General features: G+C 42.4%; 1 protein-coding gene across 1 annotated transcript in view; it reads right to left on the reverse strand.

Annotated features, from left to right (window-relative positions):
• Window positions 1–310: 310 nt before the first annotated feature.
• Window positions 311–12,346, reverse strand: part of CCBE1 (collagen and calcium binding EGF domains 1) — an 88,726-nt gene continuing 76,690 nt past the window's right edge. Inside the window, exons 7-11 of the mRNA XM_048931439.1 lie at window positions 8,157–8,277; window positions 5,981–6,120; window positions 5,855–5,890; window positions 5,241–5,276; window positions 311–4,313 (exon numbers count right to left, since the gene is read on the reverse strand). Coding sequence (XP_048787396.1) covers window positions 4,080–4,313; window positions 5,241–5,276; window positions 5,855–5,890; window positions 5,981–6,120; window positions 8,157–8,277 — 567 coding nt within the window. The 3' untranslated portion in view covers window positions 311–4,079. The remainder of the gene's footprint in view (window positions 4,314–5,240; window positions 5,277–5,854; window positions 5,891–5,980; window positions 6,121–8,156; window positions 8,278–12,346) is intronic.

Consider the following 12,346-nt stretch of genomic DNA (forward strand, 5'->3'; position numbering starts at 1 on the left):
TGAGCATGGGAGGTGGTGGAGTCAGCATCCCCGGACGTGTTTGGGAAGCGCGGGGATGTGGCGCTGAGGGACACAGTGGGCGTGGCGGGGTGGATTGGGTGAGAAGCTCTGAGAGGTCTGAACGGTTCTACAGCTGTAAGCTGCGCGTGCCGACAGCGCGGGTAAAACCACCAAGCCAGCGCTCGTGAGGCCGTGGCGGTACCGAGGTGGGTCTGTGCCTCACGGCCACGAGCACGGAACGCCGTAACCCCAACGCCGCGGTCGTGGCTGTGCGTATCGCCTAGCTCCAAGCGGGATGCTAAAAGGCAGCGTCTGGAAGCGTCCTCCTTGTTTCTCCCAGTCACTGCCGCAGGTGCAAGCAAAACTACATGGAACAAAAGCAACTACCGACAGTGTAAGAAAAAATATCTTTGTTATTACGAATACATCATAAAATCACAATCATTTTATGCACATTTTAGTATTTTGTATATAAATAAAGTGAACAGTATAGTTACTGGAATGTGTAATAGGAACAAACATATCGATCTTAAGTGAAATTAACAAATTCTTGGACCCCATCTTTTGTTGCTTCTCTGGGGCTAAACATGTTAACTCTGAAATACTTGTAAGAAAAATGTTATTCAAACCGGGACCAAAAATATCTCCAGGGATTGTCGTAATTCTGTACACAATCAATTTTCCTCTCCTTTTTCTGGTTTAACCTGACCATGTAAGAATTGTTATGTGTCAGTATTCTAGTTTTGCAAGGAAGACTAATCCTGTATGTCCCTGGGAGGTTTATGTTTTGTTAAACCTTTTAACAGTCAGTATTTCCCCATCACTACACACTCTTGCAAATGTTTCCATTAAATATATTTCCAATGTTAATAAAATAACAACCTCTTTATTATCCTTCTGCTTATAACTTGATGTCTTAACATCAAAATAATATTTCTTTCTAATAAAACTATACATAGTATTTATACGAAACAAAGTTGTCACGTGCGTGAGCCTAGTAACGAAACTGGACATGATTATAGATGTTACTGCATTCTTCTTGGGTTATTACTTTTGGAGCTATAGAGAAATAAATAATTTATAAGCTGATGACTTTCTTCTCTCTAGTAACTGCTTAAAACTGGAGATGTCTCTTCTGATCTGTGTCTATAAAAGCTTGGGTGCGCTTAAGAAAGCTTCATTTTTGTGAGCTTCTGCATGTGTTTCTCTAGAAACTGTAGTGAAATGGTTCTGATACAATGTGTTATGCAAGTTATCATACAGTTAATGAGAAATAAAATGATAAAGTTGTGCACAGAGGTTCTCAGACACAAGGCTGACCCTTCCCAGCCAGCTTTACTCAGAGGAGCTCTCCCTGCTAGAGGCATTCCTCTGTCCTGTGGAGTGAATGTGTCCTTACCACAGCATCTTCTCCTTGCTGCTGGGACTCTGCCAACTGCACTTTGGGGCAAGGAGTCTGTGGAAAGAAGGTGAGGCACAAGGACAAACCCAAGCTGCTCTTTCCTTCACCATTTTCATGGAGAAAGCATGTATGCTGGAAAGAAACAGCTCTGGACTGTGAAAAAAAACATGATTCTGACTACAGAAAGAGAAGTTATTGAGAAAGGCATGTAAAAATGTGCCCTATTTATGCTCTCAAGTTTGTGGGACAGCTTCTGCACTTACAACAAGGCATGTATTTTACCTTTTTTTTCTGGTGTAGTATCAGAATTTCTCTTCCCTGAATACTTATGCAAGGCAGGGCAATTACTGCATTCCCCTGAATTCAGTTGTCAGACTGTAGGAACTGCTATTTGTATATATTCAGAAAAGCAGAGCTGAGAACTCAAATAAGTGCCTTTTTGTGTGCAGTGGGCAATAGAATTTAGTCAGCATGGAGGAAGTAACTCATTTAATTCATTGCTCAATATCTGGTGGTTCAAACAATCGCAGCTTCTAATTCTGTAGTGGAAATCAACCTGGTCCAGCAGCTCATGGGTGGTGGTGGTGAACATATGCAAGAGTTAGATAATTTGCAACAGTTACAAATACATAGTCAGACATTTAACAATTGTACTTACTGCATATTCATGAACTACATAATTTGTACCCAGTTGCCTCTTTGAATTTTAGAAAATAATACATACGTGCCTCAATTAATGCTGCCTCAGAAGTTTCTTTCAGTCTGCTCTATGTAAGAACACCCTTTCTTTGGCCAGAAGTTCCTTCCTCACGTCTCACTGATATCCCCATTACCTCCTTCATAAGATTACTTGGATCTGCAGCTGCTGGGTGAGGTGCTTTCAGAAGAGAAGCCCAAAGACCAGAGGCTGAGAGCACTCATTTTTCCTTAGCTTAGCTTAGACCAGTGGCTTAGTCACTGCTGTGTAAATACTGATATGCGTATAGTGTGAAGAGGAATAAAGAACATTAATGTTCTAACCTAATGCTCTTGCTTGTGGCATACTGATAGTGAAAAGTTGTGAAACAATTACAGGAATGAAGAAAATCCTCTTAAGATAATATACAGAAGATATGGAAGGTCTCGACAGCCAGCTGTTTATACAACATGACCTGTTCTGGTGGTGTAGGAATTACACCAACTGTCTTTTGGCCAAGAGAATATGGAAGGGGATCCAAAACTTTACAGATTATTTGAAAAGGACCTCCTTATGTTTTTACCAGTATTTATTCTACTAGAACTTGCAAGCCATGGAAAACATGGCACAATAAATGCATTTGTGATGTGGACAGGACCCAGCACTAAACATCTTGTGGAAGTAGCAGCTACACAGATACGACACTGAAGTTTGGTGCTTAATATACTACTTTATCTTCTAAGCATGGCAAAGTCCTCAGCAGCTGAGAAAATCCCCATAAAAAAGTTAACATGCATCATCCGTGAGGTATGGTCTAACTCGTGCATCCCATTTTCCAGTGTAAAAAAAGGGCACTCCCTTCCATCCGTCTTCACAAATACAGGATGCCATGTGCAGTACCTCACCTTAGCTGTACTTGTACCATTGAAATGTTTCGTCATGTGCACTCCTGCACCTACCCACACTGCTCATATACCCGGCCAAACACACTGCAACTCCTGTGTTCCAGTTCTGTGAATGCCATTTAGGTTGCTCTCATGCAGCAAAGGAACAAAACAGATGGAAGCTCTTTGCAAACGAGGCCTCTCTCTGGTCTCAGTTTTACTTGGATCAAATAAAATTGAGTTAGCATTTCACCAAGGAAGACAAGCACTTGCAGGAGGTCAGAATCTCGGCTTTCTGCAAGGTTGAGATATTTGTGCTTGCCAATAAGCCAACTTGATTGATATATGCTTGCTTTTCCTGCTTTATCCCTGTTCTTTTGCTCATCTGTGTGAAAATGTGTTCAGTATGAACCTGCTGAGAAAGAGAACTGGGTTTCACGCTAAGCAGTGAAAGAATGGTTAGTTTAGGCAAAGATGTCTTCTTGACTGCCTTTGCACAATTCTCTATCAACTGCAAGCCACATAATTTCTTGATCAACGAGCATCACTGCTTCATCTTAATTTCTTTTTCTGTCATGGTGAAGCATAACAGAAGGAGACTCCTGGCCCCTGCTGTGAAAGAGATCCACCTTTCACACTCTCCTAAGCTTGGGGACACTAGCTGGAGACTTGTGTTCAGTGGAATAACTCATTTACAAGTATAAAGTAAATGTGAACCTAGACTTTCATGACTGATGTCTTTCAGGGATGATGTTCAGCTACCTCTCTCACCTCTCTACCCCTTGAAAAATTTGGTACTGGGTCATTGGGACACAGAACCACAGGTAGGCAGATGAGATGCTGTTGTCTGCCCCACTAGCTAGCTCTTGCCTGATTCATGCTAGCCCTACGCATTAAGAAGGTTTTCCTGATAAACTACATACAGTGCACAGTGCAGGCTTGAAGGTATAGAATTACTGCAAGGAGGCCATCATGAACTGGGAAAGCTACAGTACAGGCAGCATGGTTAGGGAAAAGCAAAGAGAAAGAACAGGAAATAATCTATATCTATTTTACATTGTCAGTGCATTTTTGTGACAAAGATCTCTAGAGGGGCTCTACTTTTCAGTAGGCATAGCTAAGGATGGGCTGCCTTCTGTATCCTGGAGTCTCTGGGTGCTGCCCGTGATTTGTAGTCTTCTCCAGATCCAAAATCTACCGTGTCATGATAGTTTGTAAATTCCTGAGGTAATGGAAACTCCTCTGTTGATGAATGAGTCCTCCGTCCAAACACTCTCTCCTGCAGCTCTGCGATGTCATTTCTGATGTCTGCCATCATCAGCAATAGGAAGTCAAACGAACCTGGTGGGCCCTGCAGTCACAAGGCATGGTCGTATCGTATTTAAGTTTTCAAATGGGTTGATATAATTACCCTTGCAGGGGTAATTCACTATAATACTGCTTCGTATCTACTGACAGAAATTAAATGTCCCTTTCTGAACCCACCTGCTCAGGAAACGGTTTTCAAAAAGCAAAGTTGGTATTTTTTTGTTTGTTTTTTTTTCCAGACAGAGCCTGGAAAAGAGGATAGAAGTACTGGTTCCTCTTATTAAACGGATAGACTACCTAATTAAAAATTCTTCGGGGAGTGCTGATGTTTGGAAGATAGTTTTCAGTATATTATCCCCACTGTTGTCTAGTACTTACTATGTTCGTTGGTAATTATGATGTAGACAGTATCTACCTGTTTCTATCTAATTTCAGAATATCGTTTCTTTTTAGCTGACTTCATGCAGTAGACTACACTGTTCAATACTGAGGATGCTCTGCTGCACACTCCTAAAAACCCATTTCATGACAAACAACATCTTACTCAATTTCTCTTAAAAACAGATTATATACACCCCATCCTTCTCCTGATGATTTGCTCAATGCCTACAGCTTGCCAGGTTCCAGAGAGAGATGAGAGGCGGGATTTTAAAATGTTTCAGAGCTCCCATTCCCATGAGTGTTGGCTGAACTGTGCTAACCAGCACTCTGCATGTATTCTCACGCCTTTGCCAGCTAACATGTCCCACTGCTTACTGCCTTCACTGTAGCATCCAGTGAAGTTGGAGGTGTGCAGGCAACAGGCTTGGAAGAAAACTGGTAATCGCTTTCTTTCCAATGACCTTTTCTCTGCATGTAAAGTGCAATTCACTGTAATTTTGACAAAGGAGAAGTTTATCTTCCTTTTGGCTGGTCTGCTGGTAGCCAGCATCGCTTTGCTGTAGAAATGCTCGCTGTGAGTGATACTTACAGGTATCCCTTTTGGTCCTGGTGCACCTCGCTCCCCCTGTAATCAATACCACCTCAGTTAAGTTGCTGTGACCAAAGGAAGCCAAAAAATCAAAGTTTACCTGTGCAGACTCCCTTACTGGCTACAGATGAAGAATCATCAGCTCATTTTGTTAACTTTGCTTGCTCAGAGAAATAAAACAACGTGAAGTGGGAACAAGTATACCAAGAAGAACCAGGAATACACCAGAAAGAACACAGGAAATTTCCACCTGCCCTAGCAGAAGCAGAGTTGGATGCTTCTGATGTTTATCCTGGCTGGTAACAAACTAACCTGATCACCAGAGAAAATCACAGAAGAACAGTGTAATGAAATGGGCTAGAGAAAAATGTTTCTTGTTCGAAAAGCCAAAATAGTTGCAGATAAAGGAAAAAAAGCTGCTTGACAGCTGACAGGGCTATTATTTTTAAGACTTCAGGAGTGGGAAGGACAGAATTGCATGACAAAGACACAAAGGGATAGGACAACAGAGTATTTTCAGCTTAGCAAAGGAAATGAGATGGTAAAAGACTGCAAGTGCATAAAGAGTATCTAACAAGCCTGCACTTCATAAGGTACATTGTGCCTCTTCTCACCTTGCTACCGTCTCTTCCCGGTGCTCCAGGTGGGCCCTGCAACAGAAAAGAAAGTGTTCACAAGAATATGATTGGTTGCAGGCCTAAGCTCAATCAGTGCATGAGAGTGGAGGTGAGAATACTGACCACGGGGCCCCGTCTGCCCTGTTTAATGTGGGATATATCCGGAGATGGGCCCATGGGTCCCATTGATCCCCGGGGGCCTGGCTGTCCAGGTGGTCCAGGTGACCCAGGAACTCCTTGACTTCCTTTTGGTCCTGGTGCCCCTGCAATTGACAGCAAAGGTTATCTGCCAGGGAAAGCCTTCAGCACGCTTCGTCAGCATTTGCAGTGGGGATTGGCTATTTTTTGAACCACCCAATTGACTGGTTACCTTAACATGCCCGAACCCACAATGCAACCAACACAGAATTCATTTTAGATGACATCACTCCTTGTCACAGTAGCTACAAGCAGTTTTAACAAGGCAATGAAATCCTTTGTATTCAAAAAAATCCAAAGAACAACAACAAAACCAACCAACAATCCAACAACAACGACAACAAAAACACACACAAAACCCCCCAAACAAACAACAACAACAAAAAGCAACCAGAAAATAACACAAGATTGCCACTGCCAAGTGGTTGGTGACACAGACCAGGGATGAAAAGAAAAGCAGAAAAGTCTCATTTTCACACAATGAAGAAAAGGGGAAAAAAACAAGTCACATCTCAGAATCATCTGAGAAAACTCGTGGAGATGTTGGGTCAAAGCCACCTATACGACTGGCACAGAAGCAAACCCTTTTAAGCAGTGATTTACAAGTCTCTTTTTCACAGTACGGCAGCCAAGATATTAGGGCAAGAAAAGCTCTGTTCTTGGATTTTACTTTATACCCTTTTCAGCTTCTGCTGTGTCAGCAGAAAATGCTAGTTTTTAGGAAGCAGCCAGGCAACAAAGTAGAGGTTTAGATCAAGAGAACACTGTGGAAAGCTAAACAGAAAATAAGGCATCTAAAAGAACATCTGCACTGAATAAAAGTTCATTAAAATGTCATTGGCAGAAGTGCTTTGTAATTAGAGGGGAAAGCACCTTCCTGCATACTGAAGTCATGTGAAAGTCCCAAGAAACGAAAGGCAGAGAGAAAAAAAGCGCTCATAAGGGCAGAATATTCACAGCTAGGGTTTTCAGGAGGAGTAAGGTCAGCGATGAACACCTCAGAGTGCTGCTCAAGTCTCGGCACGCTGCTGGTAATGGCAGAGCAGGGGAGAAGGTCAGCGGAGATGGAGAGAGTTCTACAGTACCTTGGACAGCTCAGTGATGGGACCAGGTGGGAGACATGCAGAGCCAGCCTGCGACAGAGAATTGCAGACGGTGTGCCACACGTTTCACAGGCTGACACAGAATCTCTAGCCACACTGCCCTGCAGTTATGTTGTAGTGAAGGCTGAAGATACTCATCTTCCAAGAAAATGAGGTAAAAGCTCAAAAAAAAAAAAAAAAAAAAAAGAAAGAAGGAAAGAAAGAAGGAAAGACTGCACAAGTGGAGACAAATGAAGGGCGGTTCTGCGTGTAGAGAATCAAACCTGGTAAGGAATATCAGCTTGTCCTTGGTCAGAGTATTCCACGAACTCAGAACAGTACTAAAATTCCCTGCATTTACTGCTAGCCCAAAATCAGATTTGCATTCAACAGTTAGCAAATCTTTAACCACCATCCTGCAACCACCATAGGCTGCAGGATGTCTGGCTTAAGTTAGAGAATTAGGAACTTTGCTTTTCTCATTGTTTCAAAAATGAAGGTAAGAGTGTAGTTTTACTGTTCAGGTTTCTTTGAATCCTGAGCACAACATAAAATCAAGAAATTAATTCTTGCAAAACCAGACAAGGAAAAATAAAACATTTGGCACAAACTCCCACAAACTGAAAGCAGATCTTCTGCTCTATTAACAATTTTAAAATAATAGGCATTTCTGAAATGTAATGCAGGGTGCTTAAGACAGAGTTAAGAAATGGGGAATGACAAGTGAAGCAGGTGAAATATCGTAGGGAGAGGGAGAAAATTAACACAAACAGAACAAAACCAGCTTTGCATGCCAAGAAATATGGGGAAACAAGGAAATACAAGGGACTGTTGTTAGACAGTTGGCAGAGGATGACTGAATAATGACCAGTGTGTTTTTCAATTTATTACAAATTAAAATATAATCATAGCAATCACAATATGTAACACATGAAATCCTGTTATACTGGAAGACTGAAGCTTATTATTTTTTCAAATGGCAGTAATTCATACCCACATCCCTCTGGTCTGTGTCTTACCTGGAGGGCCTTGTTGGCCAGGCTGTCCCGGGGGGCCAGGGATATATGCATTAGATGCAAGCACTTTTTCACCAGTGATTTGCTTGCTAAGATCAGCAGCATTATTTGGTAGCAAAGCAACCTGTCAAAAGCAAAAATCACTGTAAGCTCTCCATCCTTAAGCTGGATAAATAGCACTCTTGATTAAGCTTTCATGAGGACAAATAGCATATTTGTATACTTCAGAAAAATTGTAAAATATTTATTGATATCCATATTCATAATAAAACTGTTCTGCAACCTTAGTCAGGATTACACTTCACATGACATCAAGCAACTTAACACATGGAGAAAAGAAAATGCAACCATTATTCCCTGATAGAAGTAAAATAAATCAGCTAATTCTTAAAGGCACACCAACAGCACATGACTGTGCAGATGAATTGCCCAATACAGGGGCACAGGACATGAGAACTGGATGGGAGATCCTGGAGATTATTTACACTTCCTGCATCACGTACCAAGGATTGGAAGATACCACGTGAAAAATATGACACCATTTGATTTTAAGGCATTTATACATTCTGGTACTTTACTTCCCTTGGGATGTGGAGCCAGCATTTTGTTAGTAATCCTGGTTTTACCTATAAGGCTGCCCACCTTCCAAGTCATCACGGAAATATTGCAAGTCCATCCAAATGGAGGACACAAACAATTCAGGTGAGATACAGCAAAAAGCTGTGAAAAACGGAAGTCTGATAACTGCTTGGCATTTCTCAGAAAACTTCTCTTTCCTCATTTGAGTTTCCTTCTGTTCATTTTCTATGCTTTTTCAGGCCAACATCTGCTCAGATATTTACATTTGAATTGCTGCACAAGCCCCTAACATCTCAGTGGTTTCAATGGGAGACCAAAATGCTTTGTAATCACACTGTTTGACCCAATGGAGCTTGCATCTGCTCTGAATAAAGACACAAGGCAAAAGCAACTAAGAATGCAAGGAAAACTGCATGCTGTGGTTTAAAATGTCATTAACCATTAAATATCAATTCCTGCTTGCCCAGATTGAATGTATTTAATAATGAAATATATTTTAAAATATTCTGCAAGTGCTTAGTGTCTCCAGAGGAAGCTGAGGGGAGAGATGATAAGCCAGAAGGCTGGTCTACAGCGAGAAGTTTATTAATGCTGAATGGGCTGCATGTGGAGTGGGGAATTCTGCTCTGCCAATCTGAGGAGCTGTTTCAGCAGGGTCAGGATAGATCCACCCCTGGGTCATCTTTGTTGCTCACTGGACTCCGCAACGTTTGCATAGGAGAGGAGCATCAACTAATATGCATAACTCCTGCCTTCTGCTAGTGGTTTTAATCAGTTGTTTGGAATTCCCTGCACTGTTCTCAGGACTCCTCCTCATGCAATTATTTGATATATACTCTCCTGCCCTTCACACAAGCTTCATGCTTGTAAAGCACTGAAAAAATAGTAATGCTATGCACCTGCAACACCTACTATATGTGGGCAAATTTCTTTTGGGAAACAAGTTATTAGTGAATGAAAGCACATTGAAGAGCAGCCAGTGTTGCTTGCAGTTTAAGGCTGAATGCACCAGAACAGTTCTGAAGGAAGAAAAAGTAAGGAAAGAACACTGGAAATGCAGAGCTCCCAGTGGCACTTCATAAACAATGGGATACAAAATATGATGAGAGAAATACAAGGGTTTAGCAGCCATTCCTGACTTGTGCTTTGGAGCACATTGCTGCTCCAAAGGCAAGGTGAATGCTCTGAATATAAACTAAACAACAAGATGAAAGCCTTACAGGAATCCCATGTGCTCCCTCCTCCCCTCTGGAAATCAAGCACTTCACAGAAGCACCACAGGGTGGTGATTTAGCATGCCTGCTGCTCTGATGTTGGCCTTTTGCGCTGTCATGTTGGATTTTCAACAGAAGAAAGTCTTCTTCATTTACCAATGGCTCTGTCTGCTGACAAGCTTTGGTCAGCACACTACAAACACGAAAACCTGACAGCACTGTATTGTTGAGGCAGTTTTAAAATGAAAATATTTTTGCTGTCATCAATGAGGCTCAAACAGGTGAGGAGCACTTCATCTCTTCCAGCCTTCCTCAGCAGGAACACTTATTCACACTGAAGAAAAAGTGAATGTTTCTCCTTGAGAGTGGCCACCATTGAGTGTCTTATTAATGGATCTTCTCTTCAGAGCTTGGGCCCACGTGAGGGAGCTGCTGGTTTCTGCACAGCCCCTGCTGTGAACAGCTCTTCAGATTGTACTGCAAACGGCCAGCCTGGATTAAAAAGATGCGACTCATCATGAAGGAGATTTGGAAGTGTATTCTTTTCTGTTGCATAAATAAAATACTGGCTTTTTCCTGCCAGCAAGGCTGTTTTAACAATAACTTAGTTTAAAAAAAGATCACATAGCTGCTGTGAAAGCATCTACACATGCTTCCCCACTGAGTCAGCTGGACTTAGGCACACACTGGGAATGCCAAAATACCCACGATCTGGTCTAGCTCACGGCTCTTTGATACCTTCTGGACAGAAAATGGCTGTTACATGCACTACAGCCAAACCATGTGTTTTTGATATTGACTCACATCCTCTCAGGGGCTGGCTATACTCACTAGCCTAATTTCTGTTTCACCTTTTAACTCTACAAGGATCTTGATATAGAGTGATCTTGACTTTCTCCCTCCACAGCTCCAAATCTCAGTGGCCCTTGAAAAATATTTTTCCACATGCGTGCAAATATTAGTGAGGCACTACTTTAAAGAAAGGCATTGCTAGAGATAAGATCCCATATATTCAGTGTTGAATGTTGCATGTGGAGTTTTGGGCAGTTTCTAGATCTGTGGTCTATGTGACTCTGGTAGTGCTTCTTGCTTGTGGAATTCTATCAGTGATTTCTAAATACAATTTTTAAATATACCTGCTCCATAAGATCTAGCCATCCCCCAAATCCAAGAACTCAACTGCTTACTTGATTTCTTAAAAAACTGACTGTGTGTCAGCATGTCAGCACGTCCCCTGCTTTTCCAGCTTTCTGCTTTTCCTCCTTCCTACAAGGCCTGAATCAGTCTAGATCTGCCCACAGCCCTCTAGAAAATCAGGAGAACAGTGCAGCCCATTTGATAACCACGTAAGTTGAATTTCCGTACTTGATCCATAAACTATTCTCATGTTGGATCTGGAATCCGTGCTGCAATCCTCGGAGAAGGTGCTGATGACATCAACCACCTCCTTTCACCCAACAGTTTGTGCACACTCTGGAGGCTGCAGTGACACGAGTTCAATTCCCTCTTTTCCTAAGAAGATCCAAAACCAAACTTCCAACCTCCAGAAGCACATTCCAATTCACAGTTGTAGCATTTGCAGGACTGGATCCTTCTGAGACTCTTCTGCTATACATAATTTGATGTGAAGTTTGTAAAATCAAAATCTTTAACCACAGGAATAAAGACCAAAGAGTTATTCCCATAAACTGTCTGTCTGGCAGCCAGTAATGAATTTTTATGTACAAAACAGAAAGCTTCAACCACAGATACTGAGATGGCCACAGGGAGCTGTTAGAGAAATGCAGAAGTTTTGTGTCTCCTCGGGCAGAGGAGCAGCGTGAGGCCAGATCTCTTCTCTGCGTGGGTAAAAGCTCTGTATGGGGCAGGGTAAGAGATGCTGAAGGCATCTAGGGATCATCTCTTCGTGCTCTGCATGTGGCTCAGCTCAGTGGTCTTTCTCTGAGGATGCCAAGTTGATCAAGTCCCACAAGGAAAATACTTGGGTACAATTTAGTCCATGTACTACGACAGGAATTATCATTAAGGCACAGCTACAAGTGCGACAAGTGCACACAGCACCAGAGTGTGCCAGGCTCTCAGGACTCAGGCTCCCAACGCTGATGAAAACTTTCCCTTAATCCAGGCGATTCGTTTCCACGCATTCCTGCAGCAAACAGTTGGCCAGCAGCTCGGTCCCAGCGCTCAGGCAGCTGCGAGCTGCTCAGCCTCCCAGCCATGGACGCCGGCGCTCGGCAGCGCGGCTCTGCTGTGTCCTGCTCGCTGTCCACTAGCAGGAGCTGTCTGAAAACCAGAATGTCTTCCACGTGCAAAATTCTGTCACTTTTCACGTTTGTCTTCATACGGGTTCATAAGGAAAGCAAGTTTTTTTGTTCGGTTTTGGGGCTTTTTTTTTTTTTT

This window comes from Lagopus muta, chromosome Z, assembly GCF_023343835.1.
Source record: "Lagopus muta isolate bLagMut1 chromosome Z, bLagMut1 primary, whole genome shotgun sequence".
Lineage (NCBI taxonomy): Eukaryota > Metazoa > Chordata > Aves > Galliformes > Phasianidae > Lagopus > Lagopus muta.